The sequence below is a fragment of the Mustelus asterias genome, chromosome 11 (assembly GCF_964213995.1).
Source record: "Mustelus asterias chromosome 11, sMusAst1.hap1.1, whole genome shotgun sequence".
Taxonomy (NCBI): Eukaryota; Metazoa; Chordata; class Chondrichthyes; order Carcharhiniformes; family Triakidae; genus Mustelus; species Mustelus asterias.
The window spans coordinates 88,695,807-88,719,367 of NC_135811.1; the positions used below are offsets into that span (position 1 = coordinate 88,695,807).

The window sequence follows — 23,561 nt, forward strand, 5'->3', positions numbered from 1 at the left end:
CAAATGTCACCATCTGCCATGGTGGGATCTGAACCCAGGTCCCAGAGCATTAGCCTGGATCTCTGGATTACTGGCAATGGAGATTCTTCTAAATTGAGGTTAAAAAAAATCAGTAACAATCAATAAAACTCTCATTTAAACATTTGTCATTGATACTGTAAATAAAGTAAACTGTAGTCCTTTAGTAAAAACATAAAACACCTAAGTAACAAATAACCATGTAGTCAGAAATGACATCAAAGGCAGATAATGTTATTACAGCCTCTCAAAACTGTTAATCACGCTCTTGAACAGCTGTATCAACGGAGCTGAGCACACATACAGATTTTGGAATTCAGCCCAGTGTTCATAACAACCATATTTATCAAAACATTGGCTTGCAGCGCCAGACCCTGAAATTGAAAACAGTTGGTGTTAGATTTCCATTTCGAAGTAGATTGCCTGTCAATAAATGGAGTAGAGTGGGCATTTTTTCCCTTTGGCAATGGAGCAATATACTTTCAAAGTTAAAATGTCCCTGGACATTGAAATCACAGTCCAAGAAAAGACAGAAAAGTTTACCAGCACATTTTCTCCACAGTTTAGAATGGCACTTTCTCCAAAATGATAACTGCTGTACTGTATGTCAACACTTTGACAATGCTGGTCAATGTAATAACCAAGTTACCTTTTCAGGACAGATCTCTGTCGCACAGTGGCACAGTGGTTAGCACTGCTGCCTCACAGTGCCAGGAACCCAGGTTCAATTCCCTGCTTAGGTCACTGTCTGTGCAGAGTCTGCATGTTCTCCCTGTGTCTGCGTGGGTTTCCTCCGGGTGTTCCCATTTCCCCCCACAGTCCAAAAGATGTGCTGGTTAGGTGCATTGGCCATGCTAATTTCTCCCTCAGTGTACCTGCTGGAGTGTGCCAACTAGGGGATTTTCACAGTAGCTTCATTGAAGTGTTAATGCAAGCCTACTTGTGACACTAATAAATAAATTTGAACTAAGAATCCATAGAATCCCTACAGTGCTGAAGGAGGCCATTTAGCCCATTGAGCCTGCGCCAACAACAATCCCACTCAGGCCCTATCCCCATAACCCCACATACTTACCTTGCTCGTCTCCCTGACACTAAGAGACAATTTAGCATGGTCAATCAACCTAACCCACACATCTTTGGACCGTGGGAAGAAACCAGAGCACCTAGAGGAAATCCATGCAGACACGGGGAGAATGTGCAAACTTCACACAGACAGTGACCACAGGCTGGAATTGAACCCAGGTCTCTGGTGCTGTGAGGAATGATGTGGAGATGCCGGCGTTGGACTGAGGCAGCAGTGCTAACCACTGTGTCATCCATGCCTTATGATCAATCACTGCATTAAAAGCGCATCTACATTACAATGCAACACTTAATAGTGATATTTAAGGTGTCAGAACATTTGACATTTACTTGTCAGAATGTTCTGAATCTCACAGCAGATGTCGCCCAGTGATCATGAATTCGCAGAGCTGGCGGGATTCTTTTTTAGAACTTCCATAACTCCCATCGACACAGGAGAATAGCGAGGGGAAAGGAATTCAAATTTCCTTTGATGCTCACAATGGCAATGTTGACCTCAGAAGAGGTCTGTGCAGGGTTCAAAGACTGGATTCTTACGTCCGTTCACACCAGGGGAATTTTCGCATCGTGCTGCAGTGAATGGAGATTTGGCTGGGTGCTAAATTCTCCGTCCTCACTGCAGCAGGAGTAGGGCGAGAACGGCCAGTAAGATTGCGCCCAAATCCTTCTCGACCCATGAAAAGGACACTCGGAAATACAGCAGTCGGGAAGAAACTGCGAATTGCAATTTTCGGACAACTTAACTTTTCCTTTTTTAAAGTTTATTTATTAGTCACAGGTAAGTCTTACATTAACACTGCAATGAAATTACTGTGAAATTCCCCTAGTCGCCACAGTCCGGCGCCACTTCGGATCAATGCACCTAACCAGCACGTCTTTCAGACTGTGGGAGGAAACTCCCGGAGCACCCGGAGAAAACCCACGCAGACACGGGGAGAACGTGCAAGCTCCACGCAGACAGTGACCCAAGCCGGGAATCGAACCAATGCTAACCACTGTGTGCCACCGTGCCGTCCCCATTCCGACCCCATTGCTGCTTCCATCGGGAGATGAAAGTTCGGCCCTTCAACTCCAAACCAAATTTAAACAACCTAAATTTACTGTGAGGAATTAATGAGTGGAATTGTTGATTGAAAATTTACAAAAGGAAATTAATTGCCTCAAAATTTCATGGCTCGTGATGCGCACCTTACTGCCCCGAGCTGTGAAATTTGCATTTGTGCCCAAGCGAGCGAGAAAAGCATTGGAGCTTTTCTCTAAAGACTGTCACTCTTAGTACCAGTAGGTGGCATGTGTATAAAGGAAGAAGTGTTGCACATGTTATTAGTGTCAAATTTCATTTCTTTGACATTCCAGCCCAGTGAAGCTGAAAGAGTGAAAAGGTGACTCCAGCCCCACAGAATGAGCTCAGTTCCCAAAATATTAAAAATAGCTGTCTGGAAAATTTGGGATCCTTTTTTAAAAGAAAAATCTGACCTGGAATTCCACATCGGTTTTGGCATTTCTGAAACCTAAACTTTGGGGGAACTGATTGACGAACCAACAAATTAAAATGGATTCTTTTTTGTATTCCAAAATGGAAACTTCTGAATTTCTAAGATGTCCCCTCCCATGATATGCCTGTTAGGATCACGCGTGGCTGATTTAAGTATTTAGTAATGAGGACCATTGCTTTTATGCCCGCAATGCACTGAGGATAAGTTGCAATGTAAAATATAATGTGCATATGTTGCCAGGCTCAGCTGAGACAAGCTGAAATCGGGATATGTTGAGACTGATATTTAAGTAGTATCACAGCAGCGAACAACTTTTTGGAACAAGCTATTGACATCCAGTTTAATCAGCCTTAGGCTTGCCTCGGGCTGATTGTGGGAGTTGGGAGATGTTTACAACGCCGCCTCTTCCAGCTTCACAGCTCGGGCTTCTCAAAAGCAGGGTTTAGCATTCTGGATGAGCATAGCTTCGTGAAAGGGTTAATAATCACACAAGTTCGGCCATGCTAAAGTCTCCCTCAGCGTATCCGAACAGGCGCTGGAGTGTGGCGACTTGGGGATTTTCACAGTAAATTCATTGCAGTGTTAATGTAAGCTGGCGTGTACTAATAAATCAACTTTAAGACTTTAAAAATCATATAAGCTGCAAGCTGAATCTCACTCGCACAGGGAAAACTATGTGCAAACAACAGGTCTTGATTAAAGCAGACCCAGATAAGAGTCAAGGACCATTTAATTTGATGATGTGCAGCTGCAGCTCAGGTTTGCCCATGAGAACAAGGGACAATGGAAAGGGAGGTTAATATACCATTGGTCAGAGATATAGCTATCACTGCTAGACTTTTTCTTGATTCATAAGTGGGACATGGGCATTGCTGGCCAGCACTTACTGCCCATCCCCTAGTTGCCCTCCGACTGAGTGGTCTGCTAGGATATTTCAGAGGGCAGTTGAGAGTCAACCACATTGCTGTGGCTCTGAAGTCACATGTAGGCCAGACCAGGTAAGGATGGCAGATTTCCTTCCCTGAAGGACATTAGTGAACCAGATCGGTTTTTCTGACAATCGACAATGGTTTCATGGTTATCAGTAGATTCTTAATTCCAGATTTTTTTTAACTGAATTCAAATTCTACCACCTGCCACGATGGGATTCAAACTTGGGTCCCCAAAGCATTAGCTGACATTATAATTAGGAAAATGCGCACAAGTTTTAATTGGACAACTATCTCCTTATGTTTGCATGATGTAAACCTCATCGATAGTTTTGAGTGGATGTAAATATAACTTCCATGCAAATATAAATCTTTGATTGGTATATGCTAATTTCTTGTAACTGGATCGTAACTATAAATGACTGTCTAATTCCTGGATTGAGGCCTTTTTCCTCATGAACCATTAGTTGGAACACTGGAACTGGCTTCTTACTACATAGTTCAAATTAAAGTCCCTGCCTGAAAGTCCAAGGGCCCTATTTTACCATTTGATTCTAAGTGCTGGGCGGACTTGAAGCTGGGAGTGTTTCAGATCCGACTTTTAGACCTGTTCTGAGGCACCCCCCATACGCACCCTGCCTGAAAAAATATCAGCGAGTCCAAATTGTGTTGCACAAGCCTACGGACGGGGCTTATCGCACCCAAAATCCTGCAGCTTCAATCGGTGCCTCCAACTGCGCATGCTCAGACCGAGACTAGCCCAGACCGATCACAGGTCCCTGCCCCCTTACCCCCCACTGATCTCAGGTAGAGTGGCAGCGGACCCCCTTTCACCCCCACTGATCTCAAGCAGAGTGGCAGCGGACCCCCTTTCACCCCCACTGATCTCAAGCAGAGTGGTTGCAGACCCACCTGCCCACCCCCCCTCCCTAACCCCCACCCCCACCAATCTCAAGCAGAGAGCCGTAGGATGCTCGGCACCTACCTCCTCACTAAGTGAAGCGCCCGAATCGGACTTATATGTAGCATGTCTGTTTTGCGCCGATTCCAGATGGGCGAACGTGGTGGTAAAGGGTGGGAAGCGCAGCCCATTAAGTCAATTTAAATGTATGCAAATGCATTTAAATTGCTGTCACGCCCGTTTCAGGCACGGTCCCAATCGTGGTCATTTTCGGGCCTTGGTGAAGGGGGAACCGGTGCGGAGGTGGGCGCGGATCGTGCTACTCGCCTCACGCCCAACTTGACCAAGTTTCTGCGCCCGAGAACGGGTGCAACGTGATGGTAAAATCAGCCTGAAGAGTCTTCGTTTGGTTTTCCCGAGAATGAGAGAGTGAAGCATGCTATTGCCAAATAGCTGTATTTTTCTCCCTCGCACTTTGTATAACATTAAGATTATACAGGCAAACCTGACCCTAACACTTTGTAAGCATGATACAGGCAACTCTGATCCTATGAGAATATCAATGAGTAGATGTGTATCACAAGTGAGGGTCTTGCTAAGGAGGCAGTGAGGGAGATTTACAACCACTCCATCAGAAACTACAGTCCTTGTCACCTGCCCAGCTTACTCTGTCTCAGCCTCACCTTTTATGGTCTAATTTTAGATAGGTGCTCAGTATATCAACAAGACACAGAAAGGGCAGGTGTTTATTAGGTGACCCAAGTACTTCACTTGAGAGCTGGTGCATTCATCAACACTTGTGCCCCAGTGATGGAGCAGTAATATAGGGCCTATCATTCTCACAGAGCTGCTCATGCGGCTCTACCAGAATGGCCATTGAGAGGACACTTTTGCCGCAGATTGTGAGTAATGCAAAACTTTAGCCAGCTGTCTCTTGCTGAGCTTTGCTATTGATAGATCATACCCTGCAGTTCAGAATGAGGCCATTCAGCCCATTGAGTCTGCACCGACAACAGCCCCACCCTAACCCCTATCCCCCCAACCCTGCTAATCCCTCTAACCTACACATCCCGGGACACCACGGGCAATTTAGCATGGCCAATCAACCTAACGCACACATCTTTGGACTGTAGGAGGAAACCGGAGCACCTGGAGGAAACCCACGCAGACATGGGGAGAAGGTTCAAACTCCATACAGACAGTCACCCAAGCTGGGAATCGAACCCAGGTCCCTGGCACTGTGAGGCAGCAGTGCTAACCACTATGCCACCGTGCTGCCATGTAGAAGACTGGAACATTCCTTGGTTGTTCTGACTGCTTCAGGATCGATAGCTGTACAGAGAAAAGCATCAAGATGATCAACACTCAAAATATTCCTCAGTGACTGATGCAACGGCCATTGGAACACAAATAAATCTTCATTTCCTTAATTCCTTCTCCCCTTGCCTTCAAATAATAGACAGATCCTTCAGTCCAGTTCCCATCTTAGAACATTACAACACATCAAGACCTCTTTTCCCCAAGAAGACCAGGTCAATAGTCATCACCTGAATAGGACATCACTCTGTGCATCTTTTCCTTTCCAACCCTGATTTCCATAAATAGTGGATTGCGCATTCTCCTTTAATACAATAAACTTCAAGGTGAACAAGAAGTCAACCTATGTTTTCGTGAGGAAATTTTTGCTTGGATATCCAGATGTGCTTTTGTTTTCCTATTCTAGAGCTTATGCTCGGTGCCTCAAGAAGGCCAGGAATGTGCGAGGTTGTTCCGATATTGGCATGTTCATCCCCACAAGACAGCTTAATCCTGAAAGGGTGTCCTAGCTAGCTGCACATTGAGAACTTGTTCAAAGGTTGCCTTCTATGAACCAGCAGCATTTTGCTATGACCAAGGCCAGGTGTCTTGCATGAGCTGCTAGTCTGAGCAGTGGGAGCTTCAGGTTGGTTGGGTCCAGCCCCTACCAGTCCAAAGATGTGTGGGTTAGGTTGATACGCCATGCTAAATTGCCCCTTAGTGTCAGGGAGATTAGCAGGGTAAATACATGGGATTACGGGGATAGGGCCTGGGTGGGATTGTTGTTGGTGCAGACTCGATGGGCTGAATGGCCTCCTTCTGCACTGCAATGATTCTATGATTCCATGATTCTGATTGGCCCTGAATCTGTGATCCCATTCATCCAGTGACCTGGTTGTTTTAATGGCAGATATAAGTCTATGAAAGTCCTGTGAGTCAGCAGCCCACATCCTGGATACCAGGGTCTGGAAGGCAGGATAAAAATTATTGCCTATTTTGTTCAAAGCTGCTCCCATGGAGGAAGTGAGGGCAATTGTCCTGAGCTGTTTGCTGCAGCATTGAAGTAGCCCTGGGCTCCATTGATGCCTGAAATTAATAACATGCTTCTGATGTTGTCACAAATGAAAGCTGACTTTGCTCACACCTATCACACACCCTTAGGGACTGACCTCAGAGCCGATATGTAGGTGTGACCTTCCTCAAAAATCCTTAGTTCTGATTCCCACAAATTCAAAGCTTACAGCAATCAGCACCTTGGTCTTAGGAAGATGAGATATACTCAACCATTTCCCACTTCACGTACTGTGGGAATGTAACATTCTCACTTACACAATCAAACTGGGGCAGCATAGTGGCACAGTGGTCAGCGCTGCTGCTTCACAGCGCCAGGGACCTGGATTCGATTCCCAGCTTGGGTCACTGTCTGTGCGGAGTCTGCACGTTCTTCCCGTGTCTGCGTGGGTTTCCTCCAGGTGCTCCTGTTTCCTCCCACAGTCTGAAAGACATGCTGGTTAGGTGCATTGGCCATGCTAAATCCTCCCTCAGTGTACCCGAACAGGCACCGGGGTGTGGCAACCAGGGGATTTTCACAGTAATTTCATTGCAGTGTTAATGTAAGCCTATTTGTGACAAAATAAACTTGAAACTGAATTCCCCTTGTGTGTAAGCATCTGAACCGAAACATGGGACAGAGAAGCCAAGTGATGGAAGGGGTGTAGATAGAGGACTGGTGCCTGAACAACATGAGCAGGAACTCATGGGAAGCTTTACTTTCTTCTTCGTTATATTACTCTTCATCTACCTCAACCTTTTGTTTTGTTGCATTGGGAGATTTCCAGGAAAGAACACTAAATGTTAGAAAAAAGTAAGTATTGCCCCTTGGGATTAAGGAGACGGGATGGAAGCTTGTGGTTGTCCATTCTATCACAGGGATTGTCGGTGTGAAACCACCAACCTGGCATCAGCACTGTATGCCAACCCCACCCAGAGGTGGAGCAGACTACCTCATTAGCAGGCGTGTGGCCTGTTCCTCAGAATCTGTGAGCTCCTTAATATCAGGGACGCCTCCCTCTGGGTGTAGGGGCTTGGAGCTCCGAAAGCTTGTGTGGCTTTTGCTACCAAATAAACCTGGTGGACTTTAACCTGGTGTTGTTAAACTTCTTACTGTGTCCATGTTTCATCAGACATCGTGCACAAGTTTTATTTCCTGATGTGATTGAATTAATTAGAAATTGGCAATTCCATGTTGACTCCTAGTTGAAGTTCAGGAAAAGGTTTTAAGGTTGCACAGATGAGTGACTGCTGTTAGGGAGGGTGCCTATACACATTATAAGATCCTGGGTTTGTGGCCTATTTAACCAGGGTGTAATGCGAACCAACAATGTGCAACTCTTAGAGCATTTAAATTGAAGAAAAACTTCTCAAACTGCTTCTCAGAGATCAGATTAAAAAATGGACTAAAAGACAAAGAAGAGCTTCTCAAGTCTGGTTGAAGAGATGGGTTTTAAGGAGGAGAGAGAAATGGAGAAGCAAAGGTAGTTCGGAAAATAGTTTCAAAAGGTGGTCTGAAGAAGGAAAGAAGAGGAAAAGAGAGTCACATAAATGTCTCCAATGAAAGGAATTGAGAGTTTGGTGGGGGATTTGTTTGGGTGTTTTCAGCGTTGTAGAGAGATAGCGAAAGGTCATGGGCGATTTAATCCTAAAGGTGACTGGGAATCAGCAAAAGCCGGAACATGAGGCAAACGGGAATTAGTGCAGTAGAGGACAAGGGAATTTGTGGTGAGTTTGTGTCAGGAGCCAAAGAAAGCTATTTTGGTCTTCCCAATATTTACCTGGAGAAAATTGTGGTTCCTCCAAGACTGGACATTGGACACAATCCAATATAAGAACATAAGAACATAAGAAATAGGAGCAGGAGTAGGCCATCTAGCCCCTCGAGCCTGCCCCGCCATTCAATAAGATCATGGCTGATCTGACGTGGATCAGTACCACTTACCCGCCTGATCCCCATAACCCTTAATTCCCTTACCGATCAGGAATCCATCCATCCGCGCTTTAAACATATTCAGCGAGGTAGCCTCCACCACCTCAGTGGGCAGAGAATTCCAGAGATTCACCACCCTCTGGGAGAAGAAGTTCCTCCTCAACTCTGTCTTAAGCCGACCCCCCTTTATTTTGAGGCTGTGTCCTCTAGTTTTAACTTCCTTACTAAGTGGAAAGAATCTCTCCGCCTCTACCCTATCCAGCCCCCGCATTATCTTATAAGTCTCCATAAGATCCCCCCTCATCCTTCTAAACTCCAACGAGTACAAACCCAATCTCCTCAGCCTCTCCTCATAATCCAAACCCCTCATCTCCGGTATCAACCTGGTGAACCTTCTCTGCACTCCCTCCAATGCCAATATATCCTTCCTCATATAAGGGGACCAATACTGCACACAGTATTCCAGCTGCGGCCTCACCAATGCCCTGTACAGGTGCATCAAGACATCCCTGCTTTTATATTCTATCCCCCTCGCAATATAGGCCAACATCCCATTTGCCTTCTTGATCACCTGTTGTACCTGCAGACTGGGCTTTTGCGTCTCATGCACAAGGACCCCCAGGTCCCTTTGCACGGTAGCATGTTTTAATTTGTTTCCATTGAGATAGTAATCCCATTTGTTATTATTTCCTCCAAAGTGTATAACCTCGCATTTATCAACGTTATACTCCATTTGCCATATCCTCGCCCACTCACTCAGCCTGTCCAAATCTCTCTGCAGATCTTCTCCGTCCTCCACACGATTCACTTTTCCACTTATCTTTGTGTCGTCTGCAAACTTCGTTACCCTACACTCCGTCCCCTCCTCCAGATCATCTATATAAATGGTAAATAGTTGCGGCCCGAGTACCGATCCCTGCGGCACGCCACTAGTTACCTTCCTCCAACCGGAAAAACACCCATTTATTCCGACTCTTTGCTTCCTGTCGGATAGCCAGTCCCCAATCCACTTTAACACACTACCCCCAACTCCGTGTGCCCTAATCTTCTTCAGTAGCCTTTTATGGGGCACCTTATCAAACGCCTTTTGGAAATCCAAAAACACCGCATCCACCGGTTCTCCTCCATCAACCGCCCTAGTCACATCTTCATAAAAATCCAACATGTTCGTCAAGCACGACTTTCCCCTCATGAATCCATGCTGCGTCTGATTGATCGAACCATTTCTATCTAGATGCCCTGCTATCTCCTCTTTAATAATGGATTCCAGCATTTTCCCTACTACAGACGTTAAGCTGACCGGCCTATAGTTACCCGCCTTTTGTCTCCTTCCTTTTTTAAACAGCGGCGTAACATTAGCCGTTTTCCAATCAACCGGCACTACCCCAGAATGCAACGAGTTTTGATAAATAATCACTAACGCATCCACTATTACCTCTGACATTTCTTTCAATACCCTGGGATGCATTCCATCCGGACCCGGGGACCTATCCACCTTCAGTCCCATTAGTCTACCCAGCATATATATAATATCATAGAGAGAGTAGAGGGGCTGATGGACAGGTATTGCTGTGCACCCGAAGCATATATTTCTAAGTCTACCCCATGTCTGCCAATGATGAAGCCAAGGAGTAGTATATGTCTGAAAGAGGAGGGTCTGAGAAAGAGGACTACTGAGATAATAATGAGTGGATATGTTACGGTGCTGTCTTGATGTTTTTCTTGTTGTATTTAAAACTATTGTCCCCTTTAGTAGCCAGACAAAATCGCGGAGTGGTTTCAAGATGATTTATTGACCAACTACAGTGCTACAGGACTCCGACTAAGTCATTCAGACCAGTCAGAGTGCAGAATTCAGAAATACACAAGCAATTATTGTTTCAAATTCAATTACAAGTAATTAGCATTTATCAATTAAGTATAGGAGTTATCTCTATCACAGTTATTAATTACGGTTCTTGCATTCATACATTGGGGTAGTGTCCAATTATAACTTGTGCATGTTATGTCATCAAGAAATGATAGCTGTATATCTGTCCAATGGTATATAAACCTCCCTTTCCATTGTTCTTTGTTCTAATGGGCAAACATGAGCTGCCTTAGGCCTTGACTCTTATCTGGGTCTGCTTTAATCGAGACCTGCGGTTTGCACATAGCTTTCCCTGTGTGACTGAGATACAGCTTGCAGCTTATGTGATTTTTAAGCTTCTGTGATTATTAACCCTTTCAGGGTGAAAGGAGAGATGAGATAAATGATTCGCTGACAATATTTGCATTGGTATGAATGGGACTGAACAAGGGCAGTCTTCCAGAGCAGGACAACGGAGGAGAAACATTTTAGGAGGGTTGGCTGATCGACTTGATAATAAAAAGTAACAGGGGACCTCACAGAATGTCTTACTGTAATATGCACGATGACATGATACTAGGCACGAGTGAACTATTACTTTGAAATTTACCATCCAAAGAAATCTGATGTTCTGTGTCGCTCGAGAGTAGCAGCAACAATGACATTGATTTAACAAAGAAAACATCCAAAAGAACTTCAGGGAAGCATCAGATTTCTGTTCGCGAGATATATCCAAATGTCTTCTCTGATTTCTGGAGCCTTTGTTAAATGTTTGTTGTTGCAGAATTCCTTCCAAGGAGAATACTGGATCCTTCCCAATGATAACAAAAAAAACCCCACACCAATAAACAAGATGCATTAGTGTCTTTAAAAATGCTATTTTTGTCCAAAAAAAGTGCCTAGCGTTGAATGTAATTCTTTGATACAAAAATGTCTTCACCAGATTTGTAATTTTTAAAATCTGCTTGGCATAATGCAGTTATTTTTAAAATCTTACCCTAATTAACAATAAATATAACATGATACGCTTGTGTTTTTTTAAAACAGCGTGTACATAAAGGTTGGCTCCAATGTTCCCTTTCCCTCGTGCCTGGAGGAAGAAGCAAGCCCTGATGAACAGTGCACTGACCAACTAGAACCCATCAGCTGTGAGGATAGCTTGAGTCCTCATTTTATTATTAACTGGTGTAATATTACATTGGTGAGTATTTTTGTCTGGCAAAGTTTATGATAAGTCACAAACCATTCTCAAAATATATTCTGCAACAAAATGTCCCTCCCTCTATCTAAAAGCTCTGAAGGTTTAACACTGCAATGAAGTTACTGTGAAAATCCCCTAGTCGCCACACTCTGGCGCCTGTTTGGGTACACTGAGGGGGAATTTAGCATGGCCAATGCTCTTTTCTCTCCTTACAGATGCTGCCAGACATAGAAACATAGAACATAGAACATTACAGCGCAGTACAGGCCCTTCGGCCCTCGATGTTGCGCCGACCAGTGGTACCAATCTAAAGCCCCTCTAATCTACACTATTCCAATATCATCCATATGTTTATCCAATAACCACTTGAACGCTCTCAACGTTGACGAGTCCACCACTGCTGCAGGCAGGGCATTCCACGCCCTTACTACTCTCTGAGTAAAGAACCTACCTCTAACATCTGTCCTATATCTCTCACCCCTCAATTTAAAGCTATGTCCCCTCGTGCTAGCCAACACCATCCGAGGAAAAAGGCTCTCACTATCCACCCCATCTAATCCTCTGATCATCTTGTATGCCTCTATTAAGTCACCTCTTAACCTTCTTTTCTCTAACGAAAACAACCTCAAGCCCCTCAGCCTTTCCTCATACGATTTTCCCACCATACCAGGCAACATCCTGGTAAATCCCCTCTGCACCCTTTCCAACACTTCCACATCTTTCCTATAATACGGCGACCAGAACTGTACGCAATACTCCAAATGCGGCCGCACCAGAGTTTTGTACAGTTGCAGCATGACCTCCTGGCTCCGAAACTCAATCCCTCTACCAATAAAAGCTAACACACCATACGCCTTCTTAACAACCCTATCAACCTGGGTGCCAACGTTCAGGGATCTATGCACATGGACACCCAGATCCCTCTGTTCATCCACACTACCAAGTATCTTATCATTAGCCCAGTACTCTGTATTCCTGTTACTCCTTCCAAAGTGAATCACCTCACACTTCTCCGCATTAAACTCCATTTGCCACCTCTCAGCCCAGCTCTGCAGCTTATCTATGTCCCTCTGTAACCTGCCACTTCCCTCTGCACTGTCTACAACTCCACCGACTTTAGTGTCATCCGCAAATTTACTAATCCATCCTTCCACGCCCTCATCCAATATGACCGCCATCAATATCGGGAGAGTGGCTGAAGCATCGTCATTAGGCCCAATTGGTCTTCAGAAATTCCACATTCACTGGGCAAGATCATGACAAGGCAAGACAACGGCCTCGTCACTCTCCGTCTGATATGTTTAGCTCACCATCAGCACGGTAGCGGCACGGTAGCACAGTGGTTAGCACTGCTGCTTCACAGCTCCAGGGTCCCAGGTTCGATGCTCGGGTCACTGTCTGTGTGGAGTTTGCACATCCTCCTCGTGTCTGCGTGGGTTTTCTCCAGGTGCTCCGGTTTCCTCCCACAGTCCAAAGATGTGCGGGTTAGGTTGATTGGCCAGGTTAAAAATTGCCCCTTAGAGTCCTGGGATGCGTAGGTTAGAGGGATTAGCGGGTAAATATGTGGGGGTAGGGCCTGGGTGGGATTGTGGTCGGCGCAGACTCGATGGGCCGAATGGCCTCCTTCTGCACTGTAGGGATTCTATGATCAGCTGTAGATAGGCTGAGATTTTCAGCCTGCTGAGATTTTCCAGCATATTCTCTTTTGGCACCTAACCAGCATGTCTTTCAGACTGTGTGAGGAAACCGGAGCCCCCAGAGGAAACCCATGCAGACATGGGGAGAATGTGCAAACTCAAGCCGGGAATCGAACCCGGATCCCTGGCGCTGTGAGGCAACAGTGCTAATCACTGTGCCACCATGCTGCCCTGTGCTGAAGGGTTCTGAATAAAACTTATGTAGATTTTTGTTGAATGAAGTTTTAGATCAAGAAAACCACCAAATCGAAAGCCAATGAATATTTCAGAATGCTACGGTTCAAGAGTGGCTAAAGTTTGCTGTGAGCAAATTATTATGTTTGCGTTTGTCCATAAACTTTCCAGAGGTTTTGCAGTGCAAATATGGTTAAACCAGATAAAGAAACCTACTGCGGCTTGGTTGGAGAAAAATTAAGCTGTTGAGGCAAGCGGGTTCAGGAAACCAGAATAAGGAGACGCTTAACATACATAAGGAATGGACCTCTAGGTTGAAGAGCAAAGAAAGTGCAGGTTGGGAAAGGAAACAAACTTCCAGGCAGGTCAAATAAAGGAGGAACAAGTTGGGGGATTATAGTGGTTAGTTGGAATTGCAGTGAAAAGCCTGGGCCTCTTGGTCATCAGGCTTGGGTGTATATTGAGGGGAAGCTGGAAGCCAGGCTGTTAAGGGAGGGCAGGTATGATGGAAGATCTCTCTGCGATGAGTAGGCCAAATTGATCAGAGTAGGCAAGGGACCAGAAGGAGTCTGTGAAGGGCCAGCTTTGCCATGCCTAATGTTAGGTGCATTGGCCATGTTAAATTTTCCCTCAGTGTACCCAAACAGGTGCCGGAGTGTGGTGACTAGGGGACTTTCACAGTAACTTCATTTTGATTTGATTCGATTTATTATTGTCACATGTAATAGTATACAGTGAAAAGTATTGTTTTCTGCACGCTATACAGACAAAGCATACTGTGCATAGAGAAGGAAAGGAGAGAGTGCAGAATGTAGTGTTACAGTCATAGCTAGGGTGTAGAGAAATATCAACTTAGTCCGAGGCAGGTCCATTCAAAAGTCTGATGGCAGCAGAGAAGATGCTTTTCTTGAGTCGGTTGGTATGTGACCTCAGACGTTTGTCTTCCTGACGGAAGAAGGTGACGGAAAAAGGTGGAAGAGAGAATGTCCTGGGTATGTGGTGTTCTTAATTATGCTGGCTGCTTTTCCGAGGCAGCGGGAAATGTAGACAGAGTCAATGGATGGGAGGCTGGTTTGCGTGATGGACTGGGCTACATTCATGACCCTTTGTAGTTTCTTGCAGTCTTGGGCAGAGCAGGAGCCATTCCAAGCTGTGATACAACCAGAAAGAATGCTTTCTATAGTGCATCTGTAAAAGTTGGTGAGAGTCGTAGCTGACATGCCAAATTTCCTTTGTCTTTTGAGTAACGTAAGCCTGCTTGTGACCCTAATAATTCAACTTAAAACTTAAACAGCATATAGAAAGTAGCATGTCCCATCTCAATGGAGCGACCCCTTGGTGGGGGATGGAGGGGGCGGGGGGTGCGTGAGACAGGCAGGAGATTAAAATCACAGGAATGGGAGGTATGGCAGGTGACATATTTAAATAAATATTTCAAAAATGTTTATGTGAATATAGTTACAAAAAGTAAGATTGCCGTACTTGTAAGAAAACAAGACATTGGCGGGGGAGTTCAAATAAATTATAGTAGACCCATGGAGACTGGTGGGGGCTATAGTATTTTTAAAAAATTGAACATAGTCTAAGATAGGTGCGAGAGGAGATACAAAACTGAGCTGTAGTTTAACTACTGGTGGAAGAATGTAGTTAAGTTGCGAAAAGTTTACTTAGGTTATTGCCATTATGTGGACACAGAAAATGATGAGAAAAGTTGAGGAGGTGTATGTAGATGAAAGAGCTTCATGTGTGTATTTATCTGTTTCTTAAATGTGTACATTTATTTGTGCTCACATGTTTCTTACAGCGGCAGCATGGTGGCACAGTGGTGAACATTGCTGCCTCACAGCACCAGTGATCCGGGTTTGATTCCCGGCTTGGGTCACTGTCTGTGTGAAGTTTGCACGTTCTCCCCGTATCTGCGTGGGTTTCCTCTGGGTGCTCAGGTTTCCTCCCACAGTCTGAAAGACGTGCTGGTTAAGTGGATTGGCCACGCTAAATTCTCCCTCAGTGTACCTGAACAGGCACCGGAGTGTGGCGACGAGGGGATTTTCACAGTAACTTCATGACCCTTTGTTAATGCAAGCCTACTTGTGACTAATAAATAAATAAACTTAAGCAAACTGCCATATTTTTGCTTTACAGATTGATAAATCCATACCTGATATCCCTGAGGCTATGATTCCTGGAGATGGTGTCCTTACTGATGGTGGAGAATACGACCCACCTTCAAATTCTCTTGAGAACAGGGACTACTTCTTGGACTATGTGGTTACAATAACCGTCCCATTAGCAATTGGCCTGATCCTGTGTCTCATCCTTGCTTATATAATGTGCTGTCGTCGAGAGGGCTTGTAAGTTTTGTTTTAACAATTTAAGTATAGTATCTCATAGTTTGGTTACCTGTGAATTATTATGTTTAACATTCCAGCGTATTCTGAGATTTAAGATTAAAAGGAATGAATTTCCATTTTATATCAGTGCCACAAAACACTTCACAGCCTATTGAGGGTATTCACTGCAGTAAGGGAAGAAATTCAACACCACTGTGCGCACTATATCATCTGACAAATAGCAGTGTGATGAATGAGTGGATAATGGGAGGAATATTTCAACTAGGCAGCTAAGAGTATAACTGGTGTTGTGGATCTGTCTCCCATTGTAAATACTCCCTGACCTTCATTTCCATTGGTTTCTATGATGGGAGGCTAAGCTGCAATGCCAGTTTCAGGTAAAGATGGCATATCTATGCCAACCTGGTTAGTAATATATGTTGAAGAATAACTTCGCCAAAACCCTTGTGAGACTCCAGTGCCCTTCTTTGAACAGTGCCATGGGACCCTTCACTGAGGGTGGTAGAAGAGGTTTGGGCGGCACGGTGGCACAGTGGTTAGCACTGCTGCTTCACAGCTCCAGGGTCCCGGGTCCGATTCCCGGCTCGGGTCACTGTCTGTGTGGAGTTTGCACATTCTCCTCGTGTCTGCGTGGGTTTCCTCCGGGTGCTCCGGTTTCCTCCCACAGTCCAAAGATGTGCGGGTGGTTGATTGGCCAGGTTAAAAAATTGCCCCTTAGAGTCCTGAGATGCGTAGGTTAAGAGGGATTAGCGGGTAAATATGTGGGGGTAGGGCCTGGGTGGGATTGTGGTCGGTGCAGACTCGATGGGCCGAATAGCCTCCTTCTGCACTGTAGGGTTTCTATGAGTTTTAAATATATATCTCACCTGAAAGTCTGCGCTGATCATTGTAATTTAATTTTTAATGGCACTGAAGGCTTTAACATTGCGATCGTTGCTTTGGTACTAAGTTTAATTACTTGGCAATGGTAAATTAGGATTCGCAATCAAAAGTTAATAGCGATTTTAAAATTTCAAGAAACCTCTTCTCATGTAGGAATTTATGCTAACAAATGGTCAACAATGGGGCATCGCATCTCGCTGAATTCAGGAGACAATGGCAACCACATCTTTTCAGTCAAATCATTTTTTATTTCTTTAAAACATTTGTGACAATATAAGGAGCTTTATTTGGTGACATTTAGTATAGTCAACACTGAAAGGAAGGTCATTTACAACAAACATGGTAACTAAAAAGACCTGATAAAGCTTCCCACCTTCATCACGTGCCACAGGATTGTAAGGAATGAATCAATTACAAAGAGCAAAGAACAAAGAAAATTACAGCACAGGAACAGGCCCTTCGGCCCTCCAAGCCTGCACCGACCGTGCTGCCCGACTGAACTGAAACCCCCTACCCTTCCGGGGACCATATCCTCCATTCCCATCCTATTCACGTATTTGTCAAGGCGCCCCTTAAAAATCACTATCGTATCTGCTTCCACTATCTCCCCAGCAGCGAGTTCCAATTACCTGTTATGAAATGTAGTAATCAAAGGAAACTGGAGTCTAAGACCATTGGTCAGAAGGACATGATAAGGTACTATGTTATCAGAGAGAAGTCTGACGTGGATATATGACATGATTGCCAAAATGTTCAAACTTCAACCAGACGGAAAATCTCTATTCTGGAGTCTTTATTGACAGGTAAATTGAAATTGTAGTTTCTCCTTCCGAGATATATTAGAACTATAGTGACTTATATTCATAGGAGTTTAGAAGAGTGAGAGGGGATCTCATAGAACCTTATAAAATTCTAACAGAATTAAACAGGGTAGATTCAGAAAGAATGTTCCCAATGGTGGGGGAGTCCAGAACTAGGGGTCATAGTTTGAGGATAGAATTAGAGAATGATAGAGTGCAGCAGAGACCCTTCAGCACATCGAGTCTGCACTGATGCATGAAAGGCCCTGACCTTTTTTTAATTAATTCACGGGACCTGGGCGTCGCTGGCTGGTCAGCATTTATTGCCCATCCCTAGTTGCCCTTGAACTGAGTGGCTTGCTAGGCCATTTAAGAGTCAACCACATTGCTGTTGCTCTGGAGTGACATTTAGGCCAGACCAGGTATGCATGGCAGATTTCCTTCCCTAAAGGCCATCAGTGGACTCGATGGGTTTTTCCAACAATCAACAATGGCTTCATGGTCATCATTAGATTCTTAATTCCAGATTTTTAAAAATTGAATTCAAATTCAGTCATCTGCCATGGCAGGATTCGAACCCAGGTCCCCAGAACATTAGCTGAGTTTCTGGATTAATAGTCTAGCGATAATACCACTAGGCTATTGTCAACCTAATCCCACTTGCCGGCACTTGGCCCATAAGCATGAGTGTTATGGCATGCCAAGTATTCATCCAGGTACTTTTTAAAGGATGTGAGGCATCCCACCTCCACCACCCTCCCAGGCAGCGCATTTCAGACCATCACCATAGGGATAAAGGGGTAAACGTTTTAGAACTGAGGTGAGGAGAAATTTCTTCACCCAGAGAGTGGCGAGTGTGTGGAATTCACTACCACAGATAGTATTTGAGACCAAAACTTTGTCTGATTTCATGAAGAAATTAGATATAGCTCGAGGGCCTAAAGGGATCAAAGGATATTGAATTTGATGATCAGCCATGATCAAAATGAATGACAGAGCAGGCTCGAAGGGCCGAATGGGCTACTCCTGCTTCTAGTTTCTATGGTTCTAAGTGGGGAAGCAAAGCAGGTTAATTGAACGTTATCAGACCATAAAAACGATGTAAAATATTTTATTTACACTGAGTGAATCCTTTATACAACCGTTCATAACTTCACTATTCTTACAATTTTGTCTTTCACAAAACAGTATTTTCTGCTGTATTCAATTTTGCCGCATGTTTGCTTGTAATTGTTATTCTCATTTCCACACATTAGACATTGTCTTCTTCCAGATTCATTATGTCGCTTGTCACCACTTTATTTGCTGCTATTGGACTTCAAGCAAGGAATCAATTAGCAAGACTCATTTTCAGTCAGTGAAATGGGATGACCCAGGAATACAGCTGAATCCACAATTTGCTTTCAGTTACCATGGAGGCGTGTGAACTGTTGCTGGATCCACCACTCAGCCTCAATCTGTTGGTTGCTTCTGCACTAAGAGATGAAATGTTACAATCAGCAGATGGTGATCTTTTTACAAATCCTCACCCTGCCTTTATTAAGAGTAAAGTGCAGAAGCCATGTAAAATGCTCCTGCCACTCATAGTGTCGTAGAGTTTTACAGCAAGAGGCCCTTCGGCCCATCATGTTTGCATTGGCTGTCAAGCACCTATCTTAATCCCATTTCCCAGCATTTGGTCCGTAGCCTTGTTGGCTATGATGTTTCAAGTGCTCATCGAAATGCGTTTTAAATGTTGTGAGGGGTTCCCGCCTCGTAACAGCCTTTCACGCAGTGAGTTCCAGATTCCCACCACCCTCTGGTGAAAAGGATGTTCCACAAATCCCCTCTAGATCTCCTGCCCCTTGCCTTAAATCTATGCCCCCTGGCTATTGACCCCTCTACTAAGGGGAAAACTTTCTTCCTATCCACCCTATCTATGTACCTCATAATTTTGTACACCTCGATCAGGTCCCCCCTCAGCCTTCACTGCTCTAAGGAAAACAACCCCAGCCTAACCAGCCTCTCTTCATAGCTGAAACATTCCAGCCCAGGCAACATTCTGGTGTAACACCTCTGCACCCTTTCTAGTTCAATCACATCCTTCCTACAGTGTGGTGACCAGAACTGCACACAGTACTCCAGCTGTGACCTAATGAGTGTTTTACACAGCTCCATTATCCCGCAGAAAGTTACATATTTATGGTAATGTTGACAGTGATACAAGGAGATTTAACTAAAGTTAAGATAAGGAGATGGTCAGTGCCTGGCACTTGTGTGGCGCGAATGTTACTTGGCACTTGTCAGCCAAAACCTGGATATTACCCAGGTCTTTTTGCATTTGGACATGGACTGTTTCAGCATCTGAGGAGTTGCGAATGGTGCTGTACATTGTGCAATCATCAACAAATATCCCCACTTCTGACCTGATGATGGAGTGAAGATCATTGAAGCAGCTGAAGATGGTTGGGCCCAGGACACTACCCTGGAAGAACATCTGCAGTGATGTGTTCTGGAACTGAGATGATGTTGACATACTTTCTTATCTTGGCTACAGTACTCACAACCTCTTTATTTACAACACTCTTAACATTGCCCTGCCCAGCCAGTCCTGCAATTACTGCACCACACATCACTGAACTTCCTTCTCCTCATCACACTTACCGCGATTTCAACCTTTTACTTATCACTCACAACCCACACACAGATTGTCAGCTGACAGACACATTCTCCAAGTATCTCACAGGACACACTTCCCTCTTTCTGGCAGGAGAAGGTCATAAACAATATGAGTCCACAGGCTTTTACAAGAGGAGTCAAAGCCATTTTGTATATCCTTCCTCTTAAGGAGAACTTCCTTGCCTAATGGAGAGGTACAAAGTGGAGGCTGTGGCACTGCAAATTTGGAGGTTTCTTTATAACTGACCCTTCCTGCTTCTCCACATACTCAGCACGATGAGCTGCAGATGCTTTCAACACCAACCTCTTTCCCTTTGATGTCACCCAGACTACAAGCTAACCATTGTATCTCTCTTTCATTTCAGCTGCTAGGAATGTTGATGCCCCTCAGCTAGCAGAGGAAGTGGGGTGGCGCTGTAGCACAGTGGTTAGGATTGCTGCCTCAAAGTGCCAGGGATCCGGGTTCGATTCCTAGCTTGGATCACTGTCTGTGCAGAGTCTGCATTTTCTCCCTGTGACTGCATGGGTTTCCTCTGGGTTCTCCAGCTTCCTCCCACAGTCGGAAAGACATGTTGGTTAGGTACATTGACCATGCTAAATTCTCCCTCAGTTTATCTGGACAGGCGCCGGAGTGTAGTGACTTGGGGATTTTCACAGTAACTTCACTGCAGTGTTAATATAGGCCTACTTGTGACACTAATAAATAAACTTTAAAAACTTTAAACAGGCAGTTCAAATTCACAAGGACAGCAAATCTTAAGAGAGCACCGATCTGACTCTTGCAAGCAGCAGCTCAGATACTGACACTAAATTGCCCTTTAGAAGTTCGGTTGGAGGACATATTCCTGGTGATTTTACAGGCACGAATGCACAAGAGCCAAGGCAATGGTGAAGGCCACCACAGTTGGCTGTTTGTAGGAGGGTGAAGATGCAAACTGGTTCTGCTGAGGACTTGTAAAACACTTGGAGGTCTCAGGCTAATGAGGAATGCTAATGGACATACACCAAGGAATGCTAAGTGCACTGTGCAGCCTGCCAGGAAGCTCCCAAACAGTATTAGCATGGGGGCAATCTAGCTCCAACTTCACTCATCCTTGTACGGCGACCATTCTGTCCAGCGGGAACATTGAGAATATGGGCACATTCTCAGTGCCCTGTGACACCCGGCGGAATTTACGAAGGAATAAATCTGGGATGGAAACCCAGCCCAAATTCCTGTACCCGCCCCCCCCCCCCCCCCGAGAGGTACAAACTTGAACTCAGCCCTCCAGGAATTTCAGGGCTGGACAGAGTCAAAAGGCTTAAACAAAGAGGAAGTTATAAGTGGTGTCAATGAAAGGAATGAATCGAGAAGGAAGAGAGCGATAAAGAAACCGCAACTGAAGGACCACACAGACATTTCGAGGCAGCAGTGGAAGAAAAATAAACTGCATTGAATCATGTGTTTCAACCTACCTCTGCAATAAACCAAGTGTGTAACTAAAAATGTTGCTACAAAGGTTAAGTTAATGGGATGGATTTCTTAAAGTTGCATAAAGCCCATCTGAATAGATTTAATAAATTGCTTTATAATTACAAATGCAAGACCGATGTGTCAATGTTGGCGATTAGCATATGCTTCTGTTTTGAATGTTTCACATTTACAAGTGAACCTCCAATAATTTCCTCTTCCCTTCTCAATGGAAGTTATTGACCACTCTCAATTTGTTCATTTGCAGGGAAAAAAGAGATGCAAAGACAGCGGAGTAAGTTGCTCCTGTTTCTTTATCTTTCTCATTTACAAAAAACTCAGTTCTCGGGAACAGAACTAGGTCTTTTGAATACAACATATTTATTGGGGGCGGCACGGTGGCACAGTGGTTAGCTGGCTCACAGCGCGCCAGGGACCTGGGTTTGATTGGGTGACTGTAAATGAACTATAGGGTTCATGGTGGGAGATATAGGAAGGATATCAGAGGTAGGTTCTTTACGCAGAGAGTGGTTGGGGTGTGGAATGGACTGCCTGCAGTGATAGTGGAGTCAGACACTTTAGGAACATTTAAGCGGTTATTGGATAGGCACATGGAGCACACCAGGATGATAGGGAGTGGGATAGCTTGATCTGGGTTTCAGATAAAGCTCGGCAGAACATCGTGGGCCTGCTCTGGGAGATTGGCTGTCCTGAAATGTCATGCTCTGCAAGTTATGATAATCGCAGACATTCAAAGTCAGCTCATTGTGAATGCAATACATGTTCAAAAAATGAATTATTATATACCTCATGCTTTTTCCTCTTTTAGCATTCAACTTGTCCATCATCACTCAATTCAAGATAACACCAATGAACTTAGAGATTTGGCTAAAGGCCGGGAAGGTCTGCGGCCTCTCTCCACTCTCCCCATGTTTAATGCAAGAACTGGAGAGAGAGCACCTCCACGCCTGCCTTTCAACTATGACACTTCCCGTGTACCTCTTGTATTGGATCAACAGTAAGTTCCTGCATTGTTAAACTGCCATTATTGTGAGAGAGAAATGGGCAATATATTGCAAAGAATCAGTGAACATCTATTCTCTATTTGGACATTATACAATGGGTTTAGCTCAGTTGGCTGGACAGTTGGTTTGCGGCGCAAAACGATACCAACAACATGGGTTCAATTCCCATACTAGTTTAGGTTATTCATGAAGACTTTGCCTGAGGTGTGGTGACCCTTAGGTTAAATCACAGCCTATGGTCATCTGGGACGATGGTGACTTTACCTTTATATTGTACATCCACTGTTTATTTTTGTTTTATGTTTAAAATCCTACATTTGATACTTGCTTAGTGAGGGCTGCATTTTAAATTTTCATCCGAATCAAAAAATGTTTAAGTAAAATAAACATTTTCCAGTCGTCGAAAACCAACTTTCACTGCCAGCTTGGTTTCACAGTAAATAAAGTTGAAAAGAGTTAATGCAAGTGTGTGTTTGGTTTCCCTGTTAGCTAACTAGGTAGAGAGATTTAGTGAGGAAGTTCTAGATTTTAGTGTCTCGGGGTGGGATTTTCCATCCTCCCGCGTCCCAAGACCAGAAATTCCTGCCTGAGTACAACAGACCTTGGTCTACTGAATTTCCGGTCTGGTCCGCTTCGATTCCTGCGGCGGGTAAGGCAGGAAGTTTTTTGGCTTTGGTTTCTGATGCGCGATTGATTCACACGGGAGGCTAGGACGTACCCAGGAATAAAGGCTTTTATTCACAACAAGATTGGAGCACACTACTT

General features: G+C 44.5%; 1 protein-coding gene across 3 annotated transcripts in view; it reads left to right on the plus strand.

The window, feature by feature from the left end:
• sgca (sarcoglycan, alpha) overlaps window positions 1–23,561 on the plus strand; it is a 69,252-nt gene that overhangs the window by 37,449 nt on the left and 8,242 nt on the right. For 2 of the 3 annotated variants that reach the window (XM_078223905.1, XM_078223907.1), the window contains exons 6-9: window positions 11,606–11,759; window positions 15,773–15,981; window positions 22,040–22,066; window positions 22,601–22,789. In XM_078223905.1, the coding sequence (XP_078080031.1) occupies window positions 11,606–11,759; window positions 15,773–15,981; window positions 22,040–22,066; window positions 22,601–22,789 (579 nt within the window). The remainder of the gene's footprint in view (window positions 1–11,605; window positions 11,760–15,772; window positions 15,982–22,039; window positions 22,067–22,600; window positions 22,790–23,561) is intronic. The other variant, XM_078223906.1, reaches the window with a different exon arrangement.